The following is a 27,575-nucleotide window of genomic DNA, read 5'->3' as shown; positions in this document are numbered from 1 at the left end:
AGTCTGATTATATATGTACCAATGGATAGAGCAGGGGAATTAAATTCAGTACGAGTCATCAGGCAAATTCAGACCCAGATACACTTTTTTTCGAGGTAGTCGAGGGACATTTCCATTTGAGTTATTTAGCAGACACTCTTATCCAGAGCGACTTAAAGGAGCAATTATTGTTGAGTGCCTTGCTCAAGGGCTCATCAACATTTCTTACTTACTCAGCTCAGGGATTCGATCCAGTGACCTTTCAGTTACTGGCCCAACACTAGCCAGAAAGACTACTTTTCAGAATACTCAGTAAGATATTGGAGGAACACTTTACTTGAATGTCAGAAAATAATAGTTCAAAGTCTGTTCTGTAAAATCCTTTTTTGGTTTGGCATTTACAATCTGTTCCGTACGAATCTGTATAGAGCTTCAGATTTATAGAAAACCAGAAATATATTTAACACAAGGTGTCCTTTAAAAAAGAAACATCAGGATTGAGGAAAGATTCAAAAGATATGCTTTGAGAATAAAAACGTTTTTGTTTTCTAAATATATTTATGTATATTTAATTTTGTTAAACAGATACCTGGAGGTTATGTGACACCTTCCCTTTATCTTGGTGACATCATTTTACAAGGTAAAACCAAGTAATTAGGTAATGTTGACATTAACTTTTTGTACATAGTACACTACAACAGGCAACAGCAGCCCAGTATGCCCACCATCCATCACTTTGAGCAGAGCAATTTGTAGAAACAGCAGGACCATGTCAAAAATAACAGAGAACAAACAAAAACAAAATGTCCCCAAAATACTACCACAGAGCTGGCTGGAAGAACAACATTTTTCTCCAGAAGCGCAGTTGGATTGCTAGATCTATATAGGCCAAACTTCTAAACAGTCTAGGCCATTCTCTCAGGATTTAGACGGGAGACAAATAGGAGAGAGCGAGAGCAGAGAGAGATATTCATGAGATAAAGCAGTCCAAACGGAACGCTTGTTAGGGGCCATTGAGAAGAAGAGGATCTTCAGAGCACAAGATCACGGTAGAGAGAAGAGGGGACCAGAAGAGAGAGAGGGAGAGGGAGAAAAGCTTGTTAACAGTAAAATACTAGCCAAGAGGATGTCTCGTTAGAGGAAGACACATCACTGGCTACATTGGGCCATACATGCTGCAAGATCCAGATAGTCAGATCCCTGACGTGATGCGCGTGGATGGAACAAGAGATGGTCACCCATCTTGGAGAAAAATATTAGATTTAACAAAGTTAATATTAAAATGGAAAGGCAGTTGGAATGGAAACGGAGCTATGCTTTGGCATTAGAGTTTCACTTAAAGGGATAGTCCAACCATATTACAAAATGATATACTAGTTTCCTTACCCTTTAAGCAGTCTGTCCTTTTGTAATTCAGGATAACTATCCCTTTAAGTGAAACAAATAGTCTGCCAAAACTAAAAAAGTTTCCATTAGGTTAGTGTAAATCAATTGAAGTATACTGCTCAAAAAAATGAAGGGAACACTTAAACAACACAATGTAACTCAAAGTCAATCACACTTCTGTGAAATCAAACTGTCCACTTAGGAAGCAACACTGATTGACAATAAATTTCACATAATGTTGTGCAAATGGAATAGACAACAGGTGGAAATTATAGGCAATTAGCAAGACACCCCCAATAAAGGAGTGGTTCTGCAGGTGATAACCACAGACCACTTCTCAGTTCCTATGCTTCCTGGCTGATGTTTTGGTCACTTTTGAATGCTGGCGGTGCTTTCACTCTAGTGGTAGCATGAAACAGAGTCTACAACCCACACAAGTGGCTCAGGTAGTGCAGCTCATCCAGGATGGCACATCAATGCGAGCTGTGGCAAGAAGGTTTGCTGTGTCTGTCAGCGTAGTGTCCAGAGCATAGAGGCACTCCAGGAGACAGGCCAGTACATCAGGAGACGTGGAGGCGGCCGTAGGAGGGCAACAACACAGCAGCAGGACCGCTACCTCCGCCTTTGTGCAAGGAGGAGCAGGAGGAGCACTGCCAGAGCCCTGCAAAATTACCTCCAGCCGGCCACAAATGTGCATGTGTCTGCTCAAACGGTCAGAAACAGACTCCATGAGGGTGGTATGAGGGCCTGACGTCCACAGGTGGGGGTTGTGCTTACAGTCCAACACCGTGCAGGACGTTTGGCATTTGCCAGAGAACACCAAGATTGGCAAATTTGCCACTGGCGCCCTGTGCTCTTCACAGATGAAAGCAGGTTCACACTGAGCACATGTGACAGACATGACAGAGTCGGGAGACGCCGTGGAGAACGTTCTGCTGCCTGCAACATCCTCCAGCATGACCGGTTTGGCGGTGGGTCAGTCATGGTGTGGGGTGGCATTTCTTTGGGGGGCCGCACAGCCCTCCATGTGCTCGCCAGAGGTAGCCTGATTGCCATTAGGTACCGACCCTAATGTGAGACCCCTTGTGAGACCATATGCTGGTGCGGTTGGCACTGGGTTCCTCCTAATGCAAGACAATGCTAGACCTCATGTGGCTGGAGTGTGTCAGCAGTTCCTGCAAGAGGAAGGCATTGATGCTATGGACTGGCCCGCCCGTTCCCCAGAACTGAATCCAATTGAGCACATCTGGGACATCATGTCTCGCTCCATCCACCACAGACTGTCCAGGAGTTGGCTGATGCTTTAGTCCAGTACTGGGAGGAGATCCCTCAGGAGACCATCTGCCTCATCAGGAGCATGCCCAGGTGTTGTAGGGAGGTCATACAGCCACGTGGAGGCCACACACACTGAGCCTCATTTGGACTTTTAAGGACATTACATCAAAGTTGGATCAGCCTGTTGTGTGGTTTTCCACTTTAATTTTGAGTGGGATTCCAAATCCAGACCTCCATGGGTTGACACATTTGATTTCCATTGATAATTGTGTGATTTTGTTGTCAGCACTTTCAACTATGTAAAGAAAAAAGTATTTATTAAGAATATTTCATTCATTCAGATCTAGGATGTGTTATTTTAGTGTTCCCTTTATTCTTTTGAGCAGTGTAGTTAAGTTATGGGAAAATGGAAGGCAGTGATGGTCAAGCAGCTCTTACATGATGGTCACGCTTCATTTCTGGACAGAAATTCCTCGAGTGCTTCCTCCTGGACATGACTGTTTTCAGTTAGACACCAGCAGACCACTAGGTCTGAAATTACTATGCCTCGAGTGCTTCCTTCTGGGCAGGACTGTAAACCTCTTCGCTGGGTGAACCCAAGTACTGTAGCAGTTCACATGAAAATTCTGAAACGGTTTGACTGCTGATATGTATTTAGTATGCTGCGATCAAATACTAGTTTCTACAAATGTCTGCCCTGCTAGAGCTGCCCTGGTCAACTGTAATTTCTGTTATTGTGAAGTGGAAACGCCTCGGAGCAACAACGGCTCAGCTACAAAGTGGTAGGCCGTACAAGCTCACAGAACGGGACTGCCTGTCCTCGGTTGCACTCACTACAGAGTTCCAAACAGCTTTGGGAAATGGGTTTCTATGGCTGAGCAGCCGCAAACAAGCCTAAAATCACAAATGTGAGTTTGGCGGATGCCAGGAGAACGCTACCTGTCCAAATGCATAGTGCCAACTGTAAAGTTTGGAGGAGGAATAATGGTCTGGGGCTGTTTTTCATGGTTCGGGCCCCTTAGTTCCAGTCAAGGGAAATCTTAACGCTACAGCATAAAATTACATTCTAGACGATTTTGTGCTTCAAACTTTGTGGCAACAGTTTGGGGAAGGCCCTTTCCTGTTTCAGCATGACAATAACCCTGTGCACAAAGTGAGGTCCATACAGACATGGTTTGTCGAGATCTGTGTGGAAGAACTTGACTGGCCTGCACAGAGCCCTGACTTCAACCCCATCGAACACCTTTGGAACGCAGACTGTGAGCCAGACCTAATCACCCAACATCAGTGCCCGACCTCACTAATGCTCGTGGCTAAACGGAAGCAAGTCCTTGCATCAATGTTCCAACATCTAGTGGAAATGAGTAGAGGCTGTTATAGCAGGAAAGGGGGGGGGGGGGGCAACTCCATATTAATGCCCATGTATGTAGACACACACTACAGCTGAGAAATTCAAGTCAAAGCACAGTTATCAAAATCCATACTAAATTGCTACATTTAATAAGTGACTTTTTAAAAATCTGGTATTGAAGGACTGAGACAAATGTTCAGGAATTCTTTTTGCAATTTAATTTTTTCACGTTATTGCTTTACAGTAAAATGCATCGGTTGGATATGTCCAGTATAGCGAGACAATACATTCATATAAGTTATACAGATGTTTTCGATAATGTTTCATATTAACTAACTTTACATTAAATATATTATCATTATGTTTTATGTCTCATTTTTATTGGTTGACAAATGACTCTCACATCACATTGAGCTCACAGTGCATCAGGTCGTTTCATTCATTCAATAGAATTACATACGGCTCCACTCTGGTGTTGAGAAGTCATAGTTATTGAACGTGTGTGTGTGTGTGTGTGTGTGTGTGTATGGGCAACATTTTCATAGTGCAAACAAATTGGTTGCTGAGTGCAAAAAAATTCAGTAAACCTCTATAATCTATTAGTTTGACAATTAACTTTTCTTCAACAAGGTGTGCTATAAAGAGATGATTTAACTATAGTTTAGTACACAGAGCAATACAGTCTTAACACACACTGAGGAAAAGTTCAATTAAAATCACACTACTAGATTATAAATGAGGTTCATGGTCATTTTTGCCATAGGGGGGAGGGTGTGTGTAGATTTGGCCACTTTTATTTTGTACAACATGGTTTCCATACAATCTGTATTTTCGATGCAGAGCTATGCCATTTATGACATTGATGGCATCTGAAGTATTTTTCTTTTTAAAAAGTGATAACGTTGTGGCAGGTTGCCCAGAGAATTATTACACGGTGCCATGTGGGTGTTAGACGAGTTAGGATAAGCAGTAAGAGCAGTGTGACCTGCTGTGGTGAGGTGTATTCATTAGGTGCAGACCGTTGCAAAACATTTCTTTAAACGCAAACCGTTTACTCTAGGAACCAAACAGGGAGGGACCTACCTGAATTTGTCCAATAGAAACTCTCGTTTTCGTTGCAAAACATTATCCGTTTAAAGTAAACAGTTTCAGTTTCAAAACATTTTGCAGCAGTCCAACTAATGAATACACCCGTTGTCACCTCTCAGGACCTGGCACCGAGGGCCCAATTTAAAGCAACCCTAGACCCTATACACTAGTGGAGATCTGAGAGGATTTGACTGGTATTAGCGCAATATGGTGAAACTTCTGAGCAATGTGGAGCGATTACTGACAGCTGTTAAACACTCAACTCTCCACAAGTACCTAGGGCGTAGGGTCTAGGGGTCCATTGGGGATTGGACCAAGGACATGACCACACAGGTGTTGTACACAGACCCAAACCCACCGCTCAAAACCAAGACAAACAAAGGGAAATGTACAAAGGAAATCAGGTATACTCTTGACCCAAAAAGCTAGCATCATATGTTCAAAAAATATCTATGTATGTACAGTTAAGAAGAACCAGTGAAAAGATTGAGAATGCAGTGATCGTTGCAAAGACAACAATGAGAGTCAGAATGGCACTAGCAGAGAACACTTTTCTTCTATGGGGAAAAGACCCACTGGGGTATATACAGAGCAGTGGGGGTAACTGCTATAAACTGATGGTCGAGAAGGGTGGGGGGGGGGGTCAGAGAGAGCATCGGGGTGTGATGAGAAGGGAGGATAAAGAGGGGGGGGGGGGGCAGTAGAGTCTTGAACACAGCGAGTCTACCCCCCAAGGTATCAGTTTAGGGGTCCTGCTACTAAAATGTCTGCTCCTCAGGTCCTTCATACAGAGTGGAGATCTCATCTCACAAAGTTCTTTCATGGAGAAGGAAAACTTCCAGAAAGTTCAGAGGATTCTGGACTAAACCATCTGTAGCCAGCCTGGGGGGGGGGGGGAGTGTTTCCCAGCAGGAGTCCTTCCCCTCCGCTCCTCAGGTAGAGTTGGTGATTGAGTAATGCCCTTGTACCAGAGGGTCGGACTCCCCGGCACACACAGAATCTCCAGTTCCAGAACCTTTCCTCCATGTCCTCTGGCTCGGTCCTTTAGCAGGTCATTCAGACCAGTGAGCTCAAATGTTCCACTAACATTATGGCAACACCAATGTAGTTCCTCCAGAGTCCAACACACATTACGTTGAGATTGCATATACAAGTACCTGCTGCCAACACAAAGGGAAAGATAAGTCCTCATCTTTAACACTCCCCTATCAATGCAAGTCTCTCCAGCTTATTGTAGACTAAGTTCCTGCAGGTGTTTTTGCATGATGTCAAATGTCTTAGATTGCAGTAGCATGTAGCTGCCGTTTATTTATAAAGTGGGTGCCGGGTGGGGGGGGGGGGGGGTCGTGCCATGGAGGAGCCTGCATTTATTGTCCCAACATGCATTGCACTGCAGACAGAAATGGGTATGTGCTCACGATGTTAGAGGTTCAAGTCTATAGGGGATTAGGGAAGGGGGAGGCGGTGAGAACAAGCTGGGCGCGAGCCTGCAAGTCAGCACACACCCTCGTCATTCTCTCACACAAACACACAGTACAGTACATACACAAACAACCCCCCCCCCCCCCCCCACACACACAGGAAGCACTATTTGATTCAGAAAGAGAGGACAGCTTGGCTTGTTTTAAAGTGCAATATCTACAAGTAATTCTGAGAGAGAACACCTATGTCGCCCCCTACTGGATCTGGCTCCAGATATTCCCTGATAACCAAACGGATGTGGTTGCTTGAGACCCCTGCCATGCAGATAGATCAGAGTGAGGGGACATTGCCCCCTGGTGGTCAAAGGGGGTCGAGCAGACAGAAGAACAGACCGAATCCCATCTGTAACACTATACATATACATGCTACTGTCCAAAGACGTCCGAATATGGACACCGTCCAAAAGATATCTCCCAACTCTGGAGCAGGTGTTTTTTCTCTTCAGTGTTGTGCAGTCTGAGGGGGTGTGTGTGATATCTCAGAACAAGAAAAAAAAAAACAGCTGAATTTCAGCACCACGGATTTGAGTTGCCGCCATGAGCCAGACACCTCCCTTCGAGGGAGAGCCAAATGTCCTGACAGTAAAAGTATTTTCTCTGTGTGCTAATTCATTACTGTGAAACAGGCAATGTCCTTTGTGATTGCAACAAGCTCTCAAAAGTATTTTGTAGTCATTTTTAAACTATAAAACAAAAACACGATACAAAAACAAGAAAAAACATGTTCACAAGTTTTCCATTGTGCTGCAAATATACATGAAACTCTTGTGGTAGTCAGAGACACAAAGCTTCCTGACAAAATGTCTTTAAGAGTTGATGGAGAGAAGAGAAAAGTTAGGAGTAGATAGGAGTGAAAGATGAGTGTCTGCTGCAGAGGGGTGGGACGAAGCAATCTGGAAAAAGTCAAAGTTCGGACTATGTCAGAGGGGTCCAGGTCTGAAAGAGGAGGAGGAGAGTTCCCCCTCCAAAGGTTCAGGGTACAAGCAGGATTCGGGGGAGAGGTAGAGTTTTAGGGCGAGGTTGTGTATTCTCCGTAGGGTCTTTGGGTGGATCGGTGGGGTGGGGATGAGAAGAGGAGAAGTTTGGATGGGAGAAGAGTAGGAGAAGGGGTGAGGGTCAATGTTGAGGGTTAGGACTAACCCTAACTTGGACAGAGGTATGTTTGGGTTGTTTGTAAGAGGCAGACTACTGTAGGGTTGATTCTAGGGCCTGTGGGGGAAGGCTAAGGAAAGCCAGTCAGACTACTGTAGGGTTGATTCTAGAGCCTGTGGGGGATGGCTAAGGAAAGCCAGTCAGACTACTGTAGGGTTGATTCTAGGGCCTGTGGGGGAAGGCTAAGGAAAGCCAGTCAGACTACTGTAGGGTTGATTCTAGGGCCTGTGGGGGAAGGCTAAGGAAAGCCAGTCAGACTACTGTAGGGTTGATTCTAGGGCCTGTGGGGGAAGGCTAAGGAAAGCCAGTCAGACTACTGTAGGGTTGATTCTAGGGCCTGCAGGGGAAGGCTAAGGGAAGCCAGTCAGACTACTGTAGGGTTGATTCTAGGGCCTGTGGGGGAAGGCTAAGGAAAGCCAGTCAGACTACTGTAGGGTTGATTCTAGGGCCTGTGGGGGAAGGCTAAGGAAAGCCAGTCAGACTACTGTAGGGTTGATTCTAGGGCCTGTGGGGGAAGGCTAAGGAAAGCCAGTCAGACTACTGTAGGGTTGATTCTAGGGCCTGTGGGGAAGGCTAAGGAAAGCCAGTCAGACAGACTACTGTAGGGTTGATTCTAGGGCCTGTGGGGAAGGCTAAGGAAAGCCAGTCAGACAGACTACTGTAGGGTTGATTCTAGGGCCTGCAGGGGAAGGCTAAGGACAGCCAATCAGACTACAGATCGTGTGGATGGGGGAATGGAAAATGGAATAGTCTGAAAATGGGTCCAGTTCGTTTAATGCGTCTGTCCACTCCTCAGAACAAAGCCTCATGGGAAAGTGAGTCCAAGCACAGGGAAAGAAAATATTTAAAGACCAGGATCAGATCAAGAGGTCAACAGGTCAGTTCTGAAAATGACAGGTGACCTGTCAGACAGGAGATAACCAGGTTTAGTAACGTGGTGGAGGATGGGGAAAGTTGATTGTGATTGGTTGCCGTTAGGGGTTGAGGGAGTGGAGCTTCCTGGTTGAGGTGGGTGTGGTCCAGCTACTCCTCCATGCACATGGGCAGGTTGACGAAGGTGAACACGTTGTACTCGATCATGATGGAGAAACACAGGAAGACCGCGTAGAGGACCAGCGTGTAGATACCCAGCTTCAGATCCAGCTTCCAGTGGTTCACATGAATCCCCCCCACCTGCAGAGAGGAAAACACACATCGTATATAGTCCCTCTGCAGAGGGGAACACAGTACATCCTATATATAGTCCCTCTGCAGAGGGGAACACAGTACATCCTATATATAGTCCCTCTGCAGAGGGGAACACAGCTGTACATCCTACCTCTGGACACCTGACTGGTATTATGCAAGAAATTACTGAGAACATTTAGTTAATCTGTCTCTTCCACACACACACACACACACACAGTCCAACAGTTAAGAATGAGACAAATGTTCACATTTAATTTATACCATACTTTTTATTTCACCTTTATTTAACCAGGTAGGCCAGTTGAGAACAAGTTCTCATTTACAACTGCTACCACATTTACAACTACTTACATTTTTACAGAAATGACTTGGGTTATTATAAACTGCATTTACAATAACCCAAATGAATAAAGTTCGATAAAATAAAGTTGTTTCATTTATTGCTAAAAAATCCAATCCAAATCACACGTTCATATCGATAAATCACAATATTATGTACATACGCACAATGTCAAATCAAATTTGTGCATATTAACATTTATAAATGATACCCCCAAATTTCATGTGTAAGCAATTACATTTTCCAATTACCTGTGATTTAAGATACAGTACCTATGTTTTTAACTGCACATAGTCCCTTTAAAACAACTACTACAGTGCAACAGCATGCATGTTGTGTACCTTATCAGCAAATTCATCTAATGACCCTTTCCATTAGCGCAATTCAGCTTATTGCACTTTTTTCAAACGCACACAATCTCTGGCCACAGCCTAATAAATACACTGTCAGATTGGTCAGCAGCAGTCATAGATATTACACTACTGACCAGTTATACTGTGTGTAGAGACTACAATACATGTATAAAATATGCCATATAGCAGACATTTTTATCCAAGTGACTTAGTCATTCGTGCATACATGTTTTACGTATGGGTGGACCCATCGAACCCACTACCCTGGCATTACAAGCATCCTGCTCTACAAAAGAGGGTATCTGCTCACCGTCAAAGCCACAGATCCCAGTAGCAACACCACAGAGTAGACCAGTCCTCGACTGTTGATCATGACCTAGAGGGGGAAGGCATAGTGCATGTTAGATGTTAGTTAGATGGAAGGTATAGTGCACGTTAGTTAGACGGGGAATATTTCAATCATGTTTTCTAACTGAAAGTTTAGAATTAGAACAATATTCAACATTCTAAAAGTTGTTCCCAACTCCGTAAAGACAGCCACAGTCAACCTCCGTAAAGACAGCCACAGTCAACCTCCGTAAAGACAGCCACAGTCAACCTCCGTAAAGACAGCCACAGTCAACCTCCGTAAAGACAGCCACAGTCAACCTCCGTAAAGACAGCCACAGTCAACCTCCGTAAAGACAGCCACAGTCAACCTCCGTAAAGACAGCCACAGTCAACCTCCGTAAAGACAGCCACAGTCAACCTCCGTAAAGACAGCCACAGTCAACCTCCGTAAAGACAGCCACAGTCAACCTCTGTAAAGACAGCCACAGTCAACCCCTGTAAACACACGGCTCCAGGTCATAGTCAACCCCTGTAAACACACGGCTCCAGGTCGTAGTCAACCCCTGTAAACACACGGCTCCAGGTCATAGTCAACCCCTGAGAACACACGGCTCCAGGTCATAGTCAACCCCTGTAAACACACGGCTCCAGGTCGTAGTCAACCCCTGTAAACACACGGCTCCAGGTCATAGTCAACCCCTGAGAACACACGGCTCCAGGTCATAGTCAACCCCTGTAAACACACGGCTCCAGGTCATAGTCAACCCCTGTAAACACACGGCTCCAGGTCGTAGTCAACCCCTGTAAACACACGGCTCCAGGTCATAGTCAACCCCTGAGAACACACGGCTCCAGGTCATAGTCAACCTCTGTAAACACACGGGTCCAGGTCATAGTCAACCCCTGTAAACACACGGGTCCAGGTCATAGTCAACCCCTGTAAACACACGGCTCCAGGTCGTAGTCAACCCCTGTAAACACACGGCTCCAGGTCGTAGTCAACCCCTGTAAACACACGGCTCCAGGTCATAGTCAACCCCTGTAAACACACGGCTCCAGGTCATAGTCAACCCCTGTAAACACACGGCTCCAGGTCGTAGTCAACCCCTGTAAACACACGGCTCCAGGTCATAGTCAACCCCTGTAAACACACGGCTCCAGGTCGTAGTCAACCCCTGTAAACACACAGCTCCAGGTCATAGTCAGCCCCTGTATTAGTTAACTCAAGGGGCGTATCTCTACAGTCTTAAGTGGCTTCCTCCAGCCATGATGAGCAGAGAACATCTTTACTATTGAGATGCACTCCTAGTAGACAGGTGGGAGAGAGCTGGAGCGACAATAAGGTCAAGGACACACAGTACTGAAACAGTCCTTAAAAAGGTTTTATTCCCCTCTTCAAAACATGAGTGATGAACACTTGAATTAATTTGAGTGTATTCACTTCCAGAAAGATGACTACAAAACTACAAATATTTAGTGCATATTGAGGTAAAGTTGTACATCTCCCAGCAGTGGGCTCTCAGCAGTGGGCTCTCAGCAGTGGGCTCTCAGCAGTGGGCTCTCAGCAGTGGGCTCTCAGCAGTGGGCTCTCAGCAGTGGGCTCTGTTCCCTATGCTCCAGGGTGAAGGTATCAGCTTCCACTCCCCCCCCCCCCCCATCCTAACTAAAAAGCTAAACTGATCCAAGATCAGTGTCCGGGGTCAACCTCACCCTACTCCGTTCCCTATAGCTGTTCTTACCTCGGAGCCATAGTTGACCGCCATGGTCTGTAGTGCCCAAGGAACGCCCAGCCCAACCAGGATATCAAACACATTACTGCCGATGGTGTTGGACACTGCCATGTCACCCAATCCTAAACACAAATAGCTGTCGTTCAAATATAAGCATTTTACATAAAAAAAACAACCTCCAGAATTCACTTGGAAAAGCCTTAAAGAGTATCGCTAAAGATGGTACAGTCCGAAGACCCCCCACCCCACCCAATGAAAAAAAGCCAATGACTAGATGTCCTATCAAACAGTTCAGGGAAATGACAGAAACTAGAGCTGTACCTTGCCGAGCAACAATGAGACTGGCGATGCAGTCTGGAACGCTGGTGCCGGCTGCCAGGAAGGTGATGCCCATAATGACATCTGGGATGCCAAGGGTGTAGCCGATGATGGTGACCTGTGACCCCCCCCACACACACACGTTACGGCTGATAATTGACCAGAATGACCCCCCCACCCCCACACGTTACGGCTGATAATTGACCAGAATGACAAACAACCCTTGCGCGCGTCCCCCCCCCCCCCCCCCCCCACACGTTACGGCTGATAATTGACCAGAATGACAAACAACCCTTGCGCGCGCCCCCCCCCCCCCCCCCCACACACGCTCTACCCTGAGACTCACCATCCAGACCATGAAGTAGGAGAAGACAGCGATCCAGACGGTAGAAAGGAAGAAGGAGACCATGAAGAACTTCTCCCAGCGAGGCTTCGCACAGTTGGGGATGGTGAAGAACAGGAGGAGCAGCAGGGGCCACGAGATCAGCCACTTGCACTTGCTGCCGATGCCATCTGCAGAACAGCAGTGGCAGATAGACTTGTATGTATTTATAAAAGCTCTTTTTACATCCAGTCAAAGTGCTTTACAGTAAACCAAGGGGCTAAGAGTCTGGAAAAGCATGCAGAAGCACAGTGGTGACAAACTCCCTAGATGAACCTACTACTCTACAACATTCTAGAACAGTGTTCTGGTCCTGGAGATCCACAGAGGTCTGAAGGTATTTGTTCCAGCCCACACAACTTACAGAACTAATTTAACTCATCAGCTACTTTAATCATTAAGCACTTGACAGCTGAAACAAGTTTGTTTCATACACACACTTGGCATTGTTTGCCATGCACATAACAGTGTCAGAGATCATTAGAGTTTGTCATGCACATAACTGTCAGAGATCATTAGAGTCATGATATGATAAAGTCACTGGATCATTTGGGTAATGGCAACACGTCTACTGAAGTGGAAGCAAATGGCACCAATCTTGTCGACAAAACATTTCCTATCGACAGTCATGTTAGACTCTGTCTGGATAAACATCACGCTAATACACACACACACACACACCAGGGATATGAAAGGGGGAGATGGTTTCATTCTCCTGCTCCTCCTCTGCTGGTTTGTCTTCAGGCACGTTGCCATTCTCAATGTCCACCTTCCCCTCCAGAACCTGGGTCTCCACCCCGTTGGCACCCTGGACTAGCTTCTGACGCTGTGAGGAAGAGGCAAAACAGGGTGGAGACCAAAACAGTTCATTACGGTACACATCCGAAAACGTCCAGGGGTGAATTCATTATTCGCAGACCGTAGAAAAACTTTTGACCTGTTGCAAAACGTTTTTCAACTGAAACACTTTACCGTTTACTCTAGCAACCAAATGGAAACAGAGCGAAACAGGGAGGGACCTACCTGAATTAATCCAATAGAACCTACATTTTTTGTTGTAAAACTTATTCCGTTTGGAGTTGACAGTTTGCGTTGCAGAGCGCAAAACGTTTTGCTACGGTCTGCGACTAGTGAACACACCCCAAGTAGATCCCCGCTGTTTCAGTCAGATTCTTTCTGTCTGGTGTCTAATGAACACTATAAAATCTATATCTGAGACGCTTGCATTTTTTAACATGGAAACAATCTGCTCCTCATCTCGTTCCTGTAGTTGCATCCCTATCTATCCATACCTCAGTGATGATGAGGCGACTGGCCATGCGCAGCCGGGTCTTTGGTCCAAAATGGCTGGTGACCATGACGCGGAGGCCGGCCTCTGGGAAGCGTAACTTGGGAGGGCTGGCGTGCATAATCTCATCGACCATGACCACAGAGCCACGACTGTAAGCCTTACTGGGCTTAACTGGAGATGGACAGACACATTAGTCCTTCAAACTGACATGCACACAGACGCTAACACACAAACATGCTAGCAAAAAAACACACAAAAAAAAACACGTAATTATCCAGTGTAAATCACTTTTAAAAAAACTCATACCCACAAGTTGTTGTTGTCTCATCCTATACTCGTATGTGGCCAAAACATAAACTGGGAGAACAAAACACTTCATAACTCTACCTCAAACTTGTATCTCAGACAGTTGTTTGCTATTTCCTCAGGGGATAAGGTCATTCCCTTAGTCATTTTTGGCCTAAGGAGCTCTATTTTGGTGGACTCTTGTAGAAAAGACATGACTTTACATGTTCAGTCATTTGAACATGTATGTGTTGAGTGTATTGTTAGTTGTTTGAATGTCATCTAAATCTAGGCCAATATGAGCAGGATTTCTATTTTCTAGGAGAACATTTAACCCTTTAACGTGTAACTGGTCTTCTCATGAGATTAAAGTCTTCACAGTTTTACTGCAAAATATGTATTGCCACAATGTTTGTTCTTCAAATTGTGTATTTTATTAGAACAGAAAAATGAAGTAAATTGCCCACATCTTGAAGGAAAAAAAAAGGAATATCAGTGAAGTATATCTGTCAGATTTGACATAGCCTAAATGAATTAATGATCATTAGTTGGGGCCCTATACAATATACAGTGAGCTCCAAAAGTATTGGGACAGTGACAGAGGTTCAGCAGCAGGCTGTCAGCAGCAGGCTGTCAGCAGCAAGCAGGCTGTCAGCAGCAGGCAGGCTGTCAGCCTTAAGGGTGTTTTAATCCATAACCCGGGGGCACCGTTCAGACATTGCAGCAAAAGTATTGGGACAAATTCACACATGTATATTAATGTAGTCAAAAGCTTAGTATTTTGTCCCATATTCATAGCATGCAACGAATACATCAAGCCTTTGACAAACTTGTTGAATGCATTGGCTATTTGTTTTGGTTGTGTATCAGATAATTATTTGCCCCCCAAAAATATGTATTATAAATAAAACTAGTCAACACTTGCTATTCAGTTGTCAATCAACGCACAGTAAAAAGCCCATGAGCCACGACTCCGCGTGGCGGCTACGTGAAAGAAAATAATGTGCATTAAAACAATAATTAGGCTAAATTGATTAACTCATCGTTACCACTTACATTACATAGGACGCGGAAATTCACCAGCATCATGCCCTCTACCTCCTCTGTGTGAAGAAATTTGACTGCAATCAACCACAGAGTCGAGACTGAGCAGCCTGCGTTTCCCTGTCATCGCTTGCTTAGTGACTGACATGCACCTATTCTGTCAAAAGATCACTAGAAGATGCATGTCAGTCATTCTAGAGGCAGAGGGGCTTGATGGACTAAGCAAATTGAAACTTTTAAATGAAAAACAGTCTAGATAATATGAAGTGGAAAAAGTAGCCGTGTGAAAATGACTAGCGGACGGCCGGTGCTAATGGAAAACACCAACACAGAAAACATGCTTTTTAACTTGTGGTTTTGGAAGGAAAAAATTTTTTCACTCACACTGTAACTAAATAGAGGTCATATCTAATAGAAATCTGGAAACACTGGACAATTATTTTAAGGTGTAAAAACACCTTCTCGCGAAACGTTTTCACTTGTGTTTTAAACATACTCCTAGTATAATGCCTGGATGCAGGGTTTAAGTGTTCTATATTCAATTAGCAAGAGTATTGATTATATAGAAATTGATATGCATACATTAAGTAAACAAAGCTGACAAACATTCCCTGTATTTGGATATTTAGTACCATAGGTCAGTGGGCTGAAACATCAAGAGACAAGCAGAGCAACACGCTGCAGAGAAACACTGCATTCTAGCACGCAGAAACAGTTACTACACACAATAAGCAACAGAAGGTTTTAGTAAGGCTAAACAGACAGGCGCTTTGACAGTGGAAAGAAACAGGAAGATATGGGTCGCATCTACACAAGTTACAAGCCACTTATGACATTAATACCAAAGATAAGGTGTCTAGGCTGAGAGAGAGGCAGTGAGAGAAAGAGAGCGCACTGTGGTTGAGCAGAAGGGTACCTCTTATCCAGTGTTAGTCAGCGTAGTAGAATGGAGACTGTTGAACTGCAACACCTTCACCACACTGACAGAGGTAGTCCTACCCAAATCCCAGAAGTCCATATTCCAACTTCCCTTCCACAACCCAACGCAATTGAAAAAAAAACAGCCATTCCCTCAAAAAAAAAAAACAGCCATTCCCTCAAAAAAAAAAACCAGCCATTCCCTCAAAAAAAAAAACAGCCATTCCCTCAAAAAAAAAAAACAGCCATTCCCTCAAAAAAAAAAAAACAGCCATTCCCTCAAAAAAAAAACACAGCCATTCCCTCAAAAAAAAACACAGCCATTCCCTCAAAAAAAAACACAGCCATTCCCTCAAAAAAAAACACAGCCATTCCCTCAAAAAAAAACACAGCCATTCCCTCAAAAAAAAAACAGCCATTCCCTCAAAAAAAAAACAGCCATTCCCTCAAAAAAAAAACAGCCATTCCCTCAAAAAAAAAACAGCCATTCCCTCAAAAAAAAAACAGCCATTCCCTCAAAAAAAAAACAGCCATTCCCTCAAAAAAAAAACAGCCATTCCCTCAAAAAAAAAACAGCCATTCCCTCAAAAAAAAAACAGCCATTCCCTCAAAAAAAAAACAGCCATTCCCTCAAAAAAAAAACAGCCATTCCCTCAAAAAAAAAACAGCCATTCCCTCAAAAAAAAAACAGCCATTCCCTCAAAAAAAAAACAGCCATTCCCTCAAAAAAAAAACAGCCATTCCCTCAAAAAAAAAACAGCCATTCCCTCAAAAAAAAAACAGCCATTCCCTCAAAAAAAACAGCCATTAGTCAATTTTGGGAATTTCAAAGAAGACCAGTTGAGAATATGTCTTTGAGAAGCCTTGGTGTGTACTACAGCCTGTCTGGTCAGCCTTACCTGCTGCTGTGCTGAGTATAGGTAATGAGGGGTCAGCAGCCCCATAACAAGCTGTATTACCATCCTCCATCTCGCTGCTAGCCGCAGCGTTACCGTTGGCCTGGTTCTTGTCTTTACCCCCTTTCCCCGTGAACAACTTCTGCAAGCTCTGGTTAAACCTGGGAGAAAAGGGGAGAGGGACACTGGTCAATGGCCCCCTTGTTCATCAACAGCCAATAACTCAATTGTATGCAGTGCTGTGTGAACTCTAGGGACCAGTTTCCTGGACACAGATGAATAAATTCACTTAATTCTCCATTGAAAAAAACATTTTAGGACTAGGATTTAATCTGGATCCTGTAAACTGGCCGTGTGTATACAGTAAACTGCATCAACATTGTTACAACTGGTCATATTTACAAAAACTGTGGCAAACTCAGTTCTGCAACTTCTGGGGAATGTGAACCATGTTATATATTTGACATCCTATGTATGCACACTTCTAATGATACAGCAACCCCTACGGACGGAAAAGTCTGAAATAGTCCGTGAGTAGGCTATTTTCCGAGTGGCTTTCATAATGGGTCATAGAAGGGCAGTCAGAAGTCCTTTCCTCCAAACTAGACAGGAGACAAGTGATATCCAGTTAAGTCTGGTGCTCTTTAGCCACTGCAGAGGGAGGATTAAAGTGTTATGGCTGGGCTGGGAGTGAGCAGGCTGGGGCTGAGAGACAGATTACTGGCAGCAGAAAGTGTCCTGGATGAACCAAGGCAGAAACAGACAGGGAAAAAAAAAAAAAAAAACTCCCATCCCCCAAAAAATCAAATTCAAATTCAATATCTTTGCATTCAGTCTTTGTACATTTCTTAGAAATATATACACAACATCTTAAAAGAGATGTTACAGAAAATGTAAACCTCTTTGGGCTGGATGTGTCAATGTGTAGTTTGTATTTATTATGGATCCCCTTTAGTTCCTGCCAAGGCAGCAGCTACTCTTCCTGGGGTTTATTATGGATCCCCATTGGTTCCTGCCAAAGCAGCAGCTACTCTTCCTGGGGTCCAGCAAAATTAAGGCATTTTATACCATTTTAAAAACATTCACAGATTTCACAACACACTGTGTGCCCTCAGGCCCCTACTCCACCACTACCACATATTTACAGTACTAAATCCATGTGTATGTATAGTGCGTATGTATAGTGCGTATGTTATCGTGTGTGTTAATGTTTGTGTTGCTTCACATGTTCAATCTATCACCAGAATTACGGTCTTACCTCAATTAGCCACCAAATCCCTAGGGTGTTTTCTGGTAGCTGTGCTTCACCATTTTCCCTACATTTTCCCCCCACGTGGGCCAGCCCCCTAGCAATCAAGTTCTAGCCAGTGAGCTTCACCCCCTCGCCATTTGAGTGACAGCTAGCAAGATGAACACACAGAGACAGAGACAGAGAGAGAAGAAGTAGAGAGAGAAGTAGAGAGAGAAGTAGAGAGAGAAGGAGAGAGAGAAGGAGAGAGAGAAGGAGAGAGAGAAGGAGAGAGAGAAGGAGAGAGAGAAGGAGAGAGAGAAGGAGAGAGAAAAGGAGAGAGAAAAGGAGAGAGAGAAGGAGAGAGAGAGAGACAGAGAGAGAGCAATGACGCGGTGCAAATATAATAAGATTAATGAAATGGGTTTCCGTGTCAGAGCAGCCGCACACAAGTTTAAGATCACCATGCGCAATGCCAAGTGTCGACTGTAGTGCTGTAAAGCTCGTCGCCATTGGACTCTGGAGCAGTGGAAACACGTTCTCTGGAACCATGAATCACACGTCACCATCTAGCAGTTCGATGGGCGAATCCGGGTTTGGCGGATGCCAGGCGAATGCTACCTACCAGAATGCATAGTGCCAACTGTAAAGTTTGGTGGAGGAGGAATAATGGTCTAAGTTCCACGGCATAGACGTCACTGACAAACTGAAATGGTCCACCCACACAAGCAGTGTGGTGAAGAAGGCACAACAGCGCCTCTTCAACCTCAGGAGGCTGAGGAAATGTGTCTTGTCACCCAAAACGCTCACACTTTCACAGCTGCACAATCGAGAGCATTCTGTCGGGCTGTATCACCGCCTGGTACAGCAACTGCTCCACCCACAACCACAAGGCTCTCCAGAGGGTGGTGCGGTCTGCACAACGCATCACCTGGGGCCAACTACCTGCCCTCCATGACACCCGATGTCACAGGAAGGCCAAAAAGATCATCAAGGACCTCAACCACCCGAGCAACTGCCTGTTCACCCCGCTACCATCCAGCATTTGAGGTCAGTACAGGGGCACCAAAGCTTGGACTGAGAGACTGAAAAACAGCTTCTATCTCAAGGCCATCAGACTGTTAAACATCAATCACTAACTCAGAGGCTGCTGCCTACATTGAGACCCAATCACTGGCCACTTGAATAAATGGATCACTAGTCACTTTATACAATGCCACTCTAAATAATGGTTTACATGTCTATACTGCATTTTATACCATCTATTGCACCTTGCCTATGCCGCTCGGCCATATACTTATATGTACATATTCTCATTCACCCCTTTATATTTGTATGTATTAGGTGGTTGTTAGGGAATTGTTAGATATTACTGCACTGTCAGAACTAGAAGCACAAGCATTTCGCAACACTCACATTAACATATGCCAACTATGTGTATGTGACAAATAAAATGTGATTTGATTGTTTGGGCTAGCACCCTTAGTTCAAGTGAAGGGAAATTTTAAACGATACAGCATACAATAACATTCTAGACGAGTCTGTGCTTCCAACTTTGTGGCAACAGTTTGGGGAGGGCCCTTTCCTGTTTCAGCATGACAATGCCCCTATGCACACAGCGAGGTCCATAGAGAAATGTTTTTTTTGAGATCGGTGTGGAAGAACTTGACTGGCCTGCACAGAGCCCTGATCTCAACTCTCTCGAACACCTTTGGGATGAATTGGAACACCGACTGCGAGCCAGGCCTAATCAACCAACATCAGTGACCGACCTCACTAATGCTCTTCTGGCTGAATGGAACAAGTCCCCGCAGCAATGTTCCAACATCTAGTGGAAAGCCTTCCCAGAAGAGTGGAGGCTGTTATAGCAGCAAAGGGGCGACCAACTCCATATTACTTACAATGATTTTGTAATGAGATGTTCAACGGGGCGACAGGGTAGCCTAGTGGTTAGAGCGTTGGACTAGTAACTGGAAGGTTGTAAGTTCAAATCCCAGAGCTGACAAGGTACAAATCTGTCGTTCTGCCCCTGAACAGGCACTGCTCCTAGGCCGTCATTGAAAATAAGAATTTGTTCTTAACTGACTTGCCTGGTTAAATAAATAAAAACAAGCATACTTTTCACATATTTCACATATATACAGTACAAGTCAAAAAAGTTGACACACCTACTACTCATTTCAGGGTTTTTCTTTATTTTTACTATTTTCTACATTGTCGAATAATAGTGAAGACAAACTATGAATCATGTAGTAACAAAGTGTTAAAAAAATATATTTTAAAGTTGAGATTCTTCAAAGTAGCCACCCTTGATGACAGCTTTGCACATTCTTGGCATTCTACAATGTAGAAAACAGTCAAAATAAAGAAATACCCTTGAATGAGTAGGGGTGTCCAAACTTTTGACTGGTACTGTATATGAAGTAGTACACCATTTTTTAATTTTTTTTTTTACGGGGACCACTTTTGGCTCGCTAGCTCTATTTTTAGAACTACTGGCTAAAAAGTACAGGAGAAGATATCCACCCTCAGTTTCATTGGCCGCCCTGAGTTGCGTGATGTCAGACTTAGTAGTGCAGCACTTACTTCATGATGAGGATGTATCCACAGTACATGAGCACCAACACCAGGCTCTCCCACCTGAGACGGACAGAGGAGCACAGACCAATGAAATCACATCACAGCAACCCGATAAAATCACATATCGCCCAATAAGGAGTTCAGGTACATAACCAATGAAACATCAAAGGTCATATTTAAAAAAGGGCAGATCACTTACCACACCACCTTCTCATCGTAAATGAACTGGGGAAAAAGATCACGGGAAGAAATCAAAACAATGCCAGTTAGGAAGTATTCAATAAATATATTGTTTATGGTGGCATACAGTACATGTTAAGATCAATTTAATGTCAGACTTACTGCAATAAGAGCTAGGATAGACAAGATGTAGTAGAATGAATCTCGGAAAACAGACCACCAACCCAACATTACGACCTAGAAAGAGAAAGAGTCAGGAAAGAGATCCGTTCTGGTATTCAGTAACTAAAGTGTCTCAGACTAGACGTTCTGATCTAGGATCCCCTTTTCTACGTATAGCGCATTCGGAACGTATTCAGAAACCCAGACTTTTTCCACATGTTAGGTTAAAGCCTGATAATATTGATTCAATAGTTTTTACACACAATACCTCATAACAGCGAAGCAAAAACAGGTTTACACATTTTTGCTACTTTATAAAAAATAAAAAAAAAATGAAATATCACATATACATAAGTATTCAGACCCTTTACTCAGTACATTGTTGAAGCACCTTTGGCAGCGATTACAGCCTCGAGTCTTCTTGGGTGTGATGCTACAAGCTTGGCACACCTGTACTGGGGGAATTTCTCCCATTCTTCTCTGCAGATCCTCTCAAGCTCGTGTCATGTTGGGTGGAGAGTGTTGCGGTTGTTCAAATCAGGTTCAAGTCCAGGCTCTGGGACACTCAAGGATGTTCAGAGACTTATCCCGAAGCCACTTCTGTCATCTTGGCTGTGTGCGTAGGGTTGTTGTCCTGTTGGAAGGTAAACTGCTGCCACTACCACGCTTCCCAGCAGGGATGCTGCCACTACCACGCTTCCCAGCAGGGATGCTGCCACTACCACGCTTCCCAGCAGGGATGCTGCCACTACCACGCTTCCCAGCAGGGATGCTCCCACTACCACGCTTCCCAGCAGGGATGCTCCCACTACCACGCTTCCCAGCAGGGATGCTCCCACTACCACGCTTCCCAGCATGGATGCTGCCACTACCACGCTTCCCAGCAGGGATGCTGCCACTACCACGCTTCCCAGCAGGGATGCTGCCACTACCACGCTTCCCAGCAGGGATGCTGCCACTACCACGCTTCCCAGCATGGATGCTGCCACTACCACGCTTCCCAGCATGGATGCTGCCACTACCACGCTTCCCAGCAGGGATGCTGCCACTACCACGCTTCCCAGCAGGGATGCTCCCACTACCACGCTTCCCAGCAGGGATGCTGCCACTACCACGCTTCCCAGCATGGATGCTGCCACTACCACGCTTCCCAGCATGGATGCTGCCACTACCACGCTTCCCAGCATGGATGCTGCCACTACCACGCTTCCCAGCATGGATGCTGCCACTACCACGCTTCCCAGCAGGGATGCTCCCACTACCACGCTTCCCAGCATGGATGCTGCCACTACCACGCTTCCCAGCAGGGATGCTCCCACTACCACGCTTCCCAGCATGGATGCTGCCACTACCACGCTTCCCAGCATGGATGCTGCCACTACCACGCTTCCCAGCAGGGATGCTGCCACTACCACGCTTCCCAGCAGGGATGCTGCCACTACCACGCTTCCCAGCAGGGATGCTGCCACTACCACGCTTCCCAGCAGGGATGCTGCCACTACCACGCTTCCCAGCAGGGATGCTGCCACTACCACGCTTCCCAGCAGGGATGCTGCCACTACCACGCTTCCCAGCAGGGATGCTGCCACTACCACGCTTCCCAGCAGGGATGCTGCCACTACCACGCTTCCCAGCAGGGATGCTGCCACTACCACGCTTCCCAGCAGGGATGCTGCCACTACCACGCTTCCCAGCAGGGATGCTGCCACTACCACGCTTCCCAGCAGGGATGCTCCCACTACCACGCTTCCCAGCAGGGATGCTGCCACTACCACGCTTCCCAGCAGGGATGCTGCCACTACCACGCTTCCCAGCAGGGATGCTGCCACTACCACGCTTCCCAGCAGGGATGCTGCCACTACCACGCTTCCCAGCAGGGATGCTCCCACTACCACGCTTCCCAGCAGGGATGCTGCCACTACCACGCTTCCCAGCAGGGATGCTGCCACTACCACGCTTCCCAGCAGGGATGCTGCCACTACCACGCTTCCCAGCAGGGATGCTGCCACTACCACGCTTCCCAGCAGGGATGCTGCCACTACCACGCTTCCCAGCAGGGATGCTCCCACTACCACGCTTCCCAGCAGGGATGCTGCCACTACCACGCTTCCCAGCAGGGATGCTCCCACTACCACGCTTCCCAGCAGGGATGCTCCCACTACCACGCTTCCCAGCAGGGATGGTGCCATGTTTTCTCCAGATGTGATGCTTGGCATTCAGGCCAGAATAAAATATTGGTTTCATCAGACCAGAGTATCTTGTTTCTCATGGTCTGAGAGTCCATTAGGGGGCTTTTGGCAAACTCCAAGCGGACTGTCATGTGCCTTTTACTGACGAGCTGCTTCTGTCTGGCCACTCTACCATAAAGGCTAGATTTGTGGAGTGCTGCAGAGATGTTTGTCCTTCTGGAAGGATCTCCCATCTCCACAGAGGAACTCTGAAGCACTGTCAGAGTGACCATTGTGTTCTCGGTCACCTCCCTGACCAAGGCCCTTCTCCCCTGTTTGCTCTGTATGGCCGGGTAGTCAGCTCTAGGAGGTCTTGGTGAATCTAAACTTCTTCCATTGAGAATGAAGGCCACTGTGTTCTCGGGACCTTCATTGCTGCAGAAATGTTTTGGTACCCTTCCCCAGATCTGTGCCTCGAAACAATCCTGTCTCGGAACTATACGGACAATTCCTTCGACCTCATGGCTTTGTTTTTGCTCTGACATGCACTGTCAACTGTGGGGCCTTATATAGACAGGTGTGTGCTTTTCCAAATCATGTCCAATCACCTGAATTTACCACAGGTGGACACCAAATAACTTGTACAAACAAAGGATGATCAAAGGAAACAGGACCGGAGCTCAATTTAGGGTCTCAAAGCAAAGGGTCTGAATACGTACAGTTGAAGCCGGAAGTTTACAGACACTTAGATTGGAGTCATTAGAGCTCGTTTTTCAACCACTCCACAAATTTCTTGTTAACAAACTATAGTTTTGGCAAGTCGGTTAGGACATCTACTTTGTGCATGACATGTAATCTTTCCAACAATTGTTTACAGACAGATTATTTCACTGTATCACAATTCCAGTGGGTCAGAAGTTAACGTTGACTGACTGTGCCTTTAAACAGCTTGGAAAATTCCAGAAAATTATGTCATGGCTTTAGAAGCTTCTGATAGGCTAATTGACATCAGTTGAGTCAATTTGAGGTGTACCTGTGGATGTATTTCAAGGCCTACCTTCAAATCAGTGCCTTTTTGCTTGAAATTAATAGTTTTTGTTTTATCAGCCAAAACCTCAGAAAAAAATAGTAGACCTCCACAAGTGGGGTTCATCCTTGGGAGCAATTTCCAAACACTTGAAGGTACCACGTTCATCTGTACAAACAATAGTACGCAAGTATAAACACCATGGGACCACGCAGCTGTCATACCGCTCAGGAAGGAGACGCGTTCTTTCTCCTAGAGATGAACGTACTTTGGTGCAAAAAGTTGAAATCAATCCCAGAACAACAGCAAAGGACCTTGTGAAGATGCTGGAGGAAACAGGTACAAGTATCTATATCCACAGTAAAAACGAGTCCTATATCGACAGAACCTGAAAGGCCGCTCAGCAAGGAAGAAGCCACTGCTCCAAAACCACCATAAAAAGCCAGACTACAGTTTAGAGGTCGACCGATTAATCGGAATGGCCCATTTCATAACAATCGGAAATTGGTATTTTTGGACACCGATTTGGCCCCAAATGTTATTTACACCTTTATTTAATCTTTATTTAACTAGGCAAGTCAATTAAGAACACATTCTTATTTTCAATGACGGCCTACTGGGGAACAGTGCCTCATTCAGGGGCAGAATGACAGATTTTTACCTTGTCAGCTCGGGGGATTCAATCTTGCAACCTTACATTTAACTAGTCCAACGCTCTAACCACCTCTCAACCTCTCAACTGCTCTCATTGCACTCCACGAAGAGCCTGCCTGTTACGCGAATGCAGTAAGAAGCCAAGTTGCTAGCTAAACTTCTTATAAAAAAATCTAATCAATCACTAGTGGCTAGCGCGCACTGCCCGCCACAGGAGTCGCTGGTGCGCGATGAGACAAGGCAATCCCTCCCTAACCCGGACGACGCTAGGCCAATTGTGCGTCGCCCCACGGACCTCCCGGTCGCGGCCGGTTACGACACAGCTGGCGCTGCAGTAACCACTGCCCCACCCGGGAGGCCAGCAGACAATATTAACCAGGTGAAATTGTGCCACTTCTCTTGCGTTCATTGCACGCAGAATCAGTGTATATGCAACAGTTTGGGCAGCCTAATTTGCCAGAATTTTACGTAATTATGACATAACATTGAAGGTTGTGCAATGTAACAGGAATATTTAGACTTATGGATGCCACCCGTTAGATAAAATACAAATTACACTGAAAGAATAAATGTCTTGTTTTTGAGATGATAGTTTCCGGATTCGACCATATTAATGACCTAAGGCTCGTATTTCTGTGTGTTATCATGTTATAACTAAGTCTATGATTTGATAGAGCAGTCATACTGAGCGATGGTAGGCACCAAGCATTCAAACAGCACTTGTGCGTTTTCCAGCAGCTGTTTATGACTTCAAGTTTATTACTTCAAGCCTATCAACTCCCGAGATTAGGCTGGTGCAACCGATATGAAATGGCTAGCTAGTTAGCGGGGTGCGCGCTGATAGCGTTTTAAACGTCACTCGCGCCGAGACTTGGAGTGGTTGTTCCCCTTGCTCTGCAAGGGCCGCGGCTTTTGTGGAGCGATGGGTAACGCTGCTTCGAGGGTGGCTGTTGTCATTGTGTTCCTGGTGTTCCTGGTCCATGTAACAGTATAACTTTAGACCGTCCCCTCGCCCATACCCGGGCGCGAACCAGGGACCCTCTGCACACATCAACAGTCACCCTCGAAGCATCGTTACCCATCGCTCCACAAAAGCCATGGCTCTGCAAGGGGAACTACTACTTCAAGGTCTCAGAGCAAGTGACGTCACCAATTGAAACGCTATTTAGCGCGAACACCACTAACTAGCTAGCCATTTCACATCCGTTACACCCAGGAGGGAGCGAGGAGAGGGACGGAAGCTATACTGTTACTGGCAATACTAAAGTGCCTATAAGAACATCCAATAGTCAAAGGTTAATGAAATACAAATGTTAGAGAGAGAAATAGTCCTATAATAACTTCAACCTAAAACTTCTTATCTTGGAATATTGAAGACTCATGTTAAAAGGAACCACCAGCTTTCATATATTCTCATGTTCTGAGCAAGGAACTTAAATGTTAGCTTTTATTCATGGCACATATTGCACTTTTACTTTCTTCAACACTTTGTTTTTGCATTATTTATTTGAGGCTAATTGATTTTATTGATGTATTATATTAAGTTACAATAAGTGTTCATTCAGTATTGTTGTAATTGTCATTATTTCAAATAAATAAATAAAATAAATAAAAAAATATATATATATAAAAAAAAATATTTAGTTATTAAATCGGCATTGGCTTTTTTTGGTCCTCCAATAATCGGTATAGGCGTTAAAATCATAGTCGGTCGACCTCTACTACAGTTTGCAACTGCACATGGGGACAAAGATCGTACTTTTTGGAGAATTGTCCTCTGGTCTGATGAAACAAAAATAAAACTGTTTGGCCATAATGACCATCGTTATGTTTGAAGGAAAAGGGGGAGGCTTGCTAGCCGAAGAATACAATCCCAACTGTGAAGCACGGGGGTGGCAGCATCATGTTGTGGGGGTGCTTTGCTGCAGGAGAGACTGGGGCACTTCACAAAATAGATGGCATCATGAGGAAGTAAAATTGTGGATATATTGAAGCAACATCTCAAGACATCAGTCAGGAAGTTAAAGCTTGGTCGCAAATGGGTCTTCCAAATGGACAATGAACCCAAGCATACTTCCAAAGTTGTGGCAAAATGGCTTAAGGACAACAAAGTCAAGGTATTGGAGTGGCCATCACAAAGCCCTGACCTCAATCCTACAGAAAATGTGTGGGCAGAACTGAAAAAGCATGTGTGAGCAAAGAGGCCTTCAAACCTGACAGTTACACCAGCTCTGTCAGGAGGAATGGAAGGCTACTCAAAACATTTAACCCAAGTTAAACAATGTAAAAGGCACTGCTACCAAATACTAATTGGGAATGTGATGAAAGAAATTAAAAGGTGAACTAAATTACTCTACTATTATTCTGACATTTTACATTCTTAAAATAAAGTGATGATCCTAACTAATCACAGGGAATTTTTTACTACGATTAAATGTCAGGAATTGTGAAAAACTGAGTTTAAATGTATTTGGCAAAGGTGTATGTAAACTTCCGACTTCAACTGTACATAAATAAGGTATTTGTTTATTTTTAATACATTTGCAAAAATGTCAAAATAAATCTGTTTTCACTTTGTCATTATGGAGTATTGTGTGCAGATTGCTGATGATTTTGTTTTAATGGGTCTGAATACTTTCTGAAGGCTCTGTAATCCTATTCATTATCATCTAAAAGAGGCTAAACTGATCCTAGATCAGCACTCCTGCTCTTTCTGAACACAGGCCCAGAAATATGCTTTCCAAGACAAACATCAACAGTCATCTGGACATGGTTCCCCTTAGGGGAA

At 44.9% G+C, this 27,575-nt stretch overlaps 1 protein-coding gene across 3 annotated transcripts in view; it reads right to left on the bottom strand.

The window, feature by feature from the left end:
* Positions 1 to 4,186: 4,186 nt before the first annotated feature.
* LOC110522553 (sodium/potassium/calcium exchanger 4) overlaps positions 4,187 to 27,575 on the bottom strand; it is a 45,837-nt gene continuing 22,448 nt past the window's right edge. For 2 of the 3 annotated variants that reach the window (XM_036976162.2, XM_036976163.2), the window contains exons 7-17: positions 20,939 to 21,013; positions 20,796 to 20,821; positions 20,603 to 20,656; positions 16,852 to 16,949; positions 13,647 to 13,816; positions 13,036 to 13,180; positions 12,319 to 12,485; positions 11,976 to 12,090; positions 11,664 to 11,776; positions 9,905 to 9,970; positions 4,187 to 8,886 (exon numbers count right to left, since the gene is read on the bottom strand). In XM_036976162.2, the coding sequence (XP_036832057.1) occupies positions 8,737 to 8,886; positions 9,905 to 9,970; positions 11,664 to 11,776; positions 11,976 to 12,090; positions 12,319 to 12,485; positions 13,036 to 13,180; positions 13,647 to 13,816; positions 16,852 to 16,949; positions 20,603 to 20,656; positions 20,796 to 20,821; positions 20,939 to 21,013 (1,179 nt within the window). In that variant the 3' untranslated portion in view covers positions 4,187 to 8,736. Of the gene's footprint in view, positions 8,887 to 9,904; positions 9,971 to 11,663; positions 11,777 to 11,975; positions 12,091 to 12,318; positions 12,486 to 13,035; positions 13,181 to 13,646; positions 13,817 to 16,791; positions 16,950 to 20,602; positions 20,657 to 20,795; positions 20,822 to 20,938; positions 21,014 to 27,575 lie in introns of all 3 variants that reach the window. The other variant, XM_090233188.1, reaches the window with a different exon arrangement.

Source organism: Oncorhynchus mykiss, chromosome 4, assembly GCF_057628025.1.
Source record: "Oncorhynchus mykiss isolate SJ-2025 chromosome 4, ASM5762802v1, whole genome shotgun sequence".
NCBI classification, from domain to species: Eukaryota; Metazoa; Chordata; class Actinopteri; order Salmoniformes; family Salmonidae; genus Oncorhynchus; species Oncorhynchus mykiss.
Note: the sequence above shows the minus strand (reverse complement) of the source record. Positions and strands in the feature narration are given on the sequence as shown.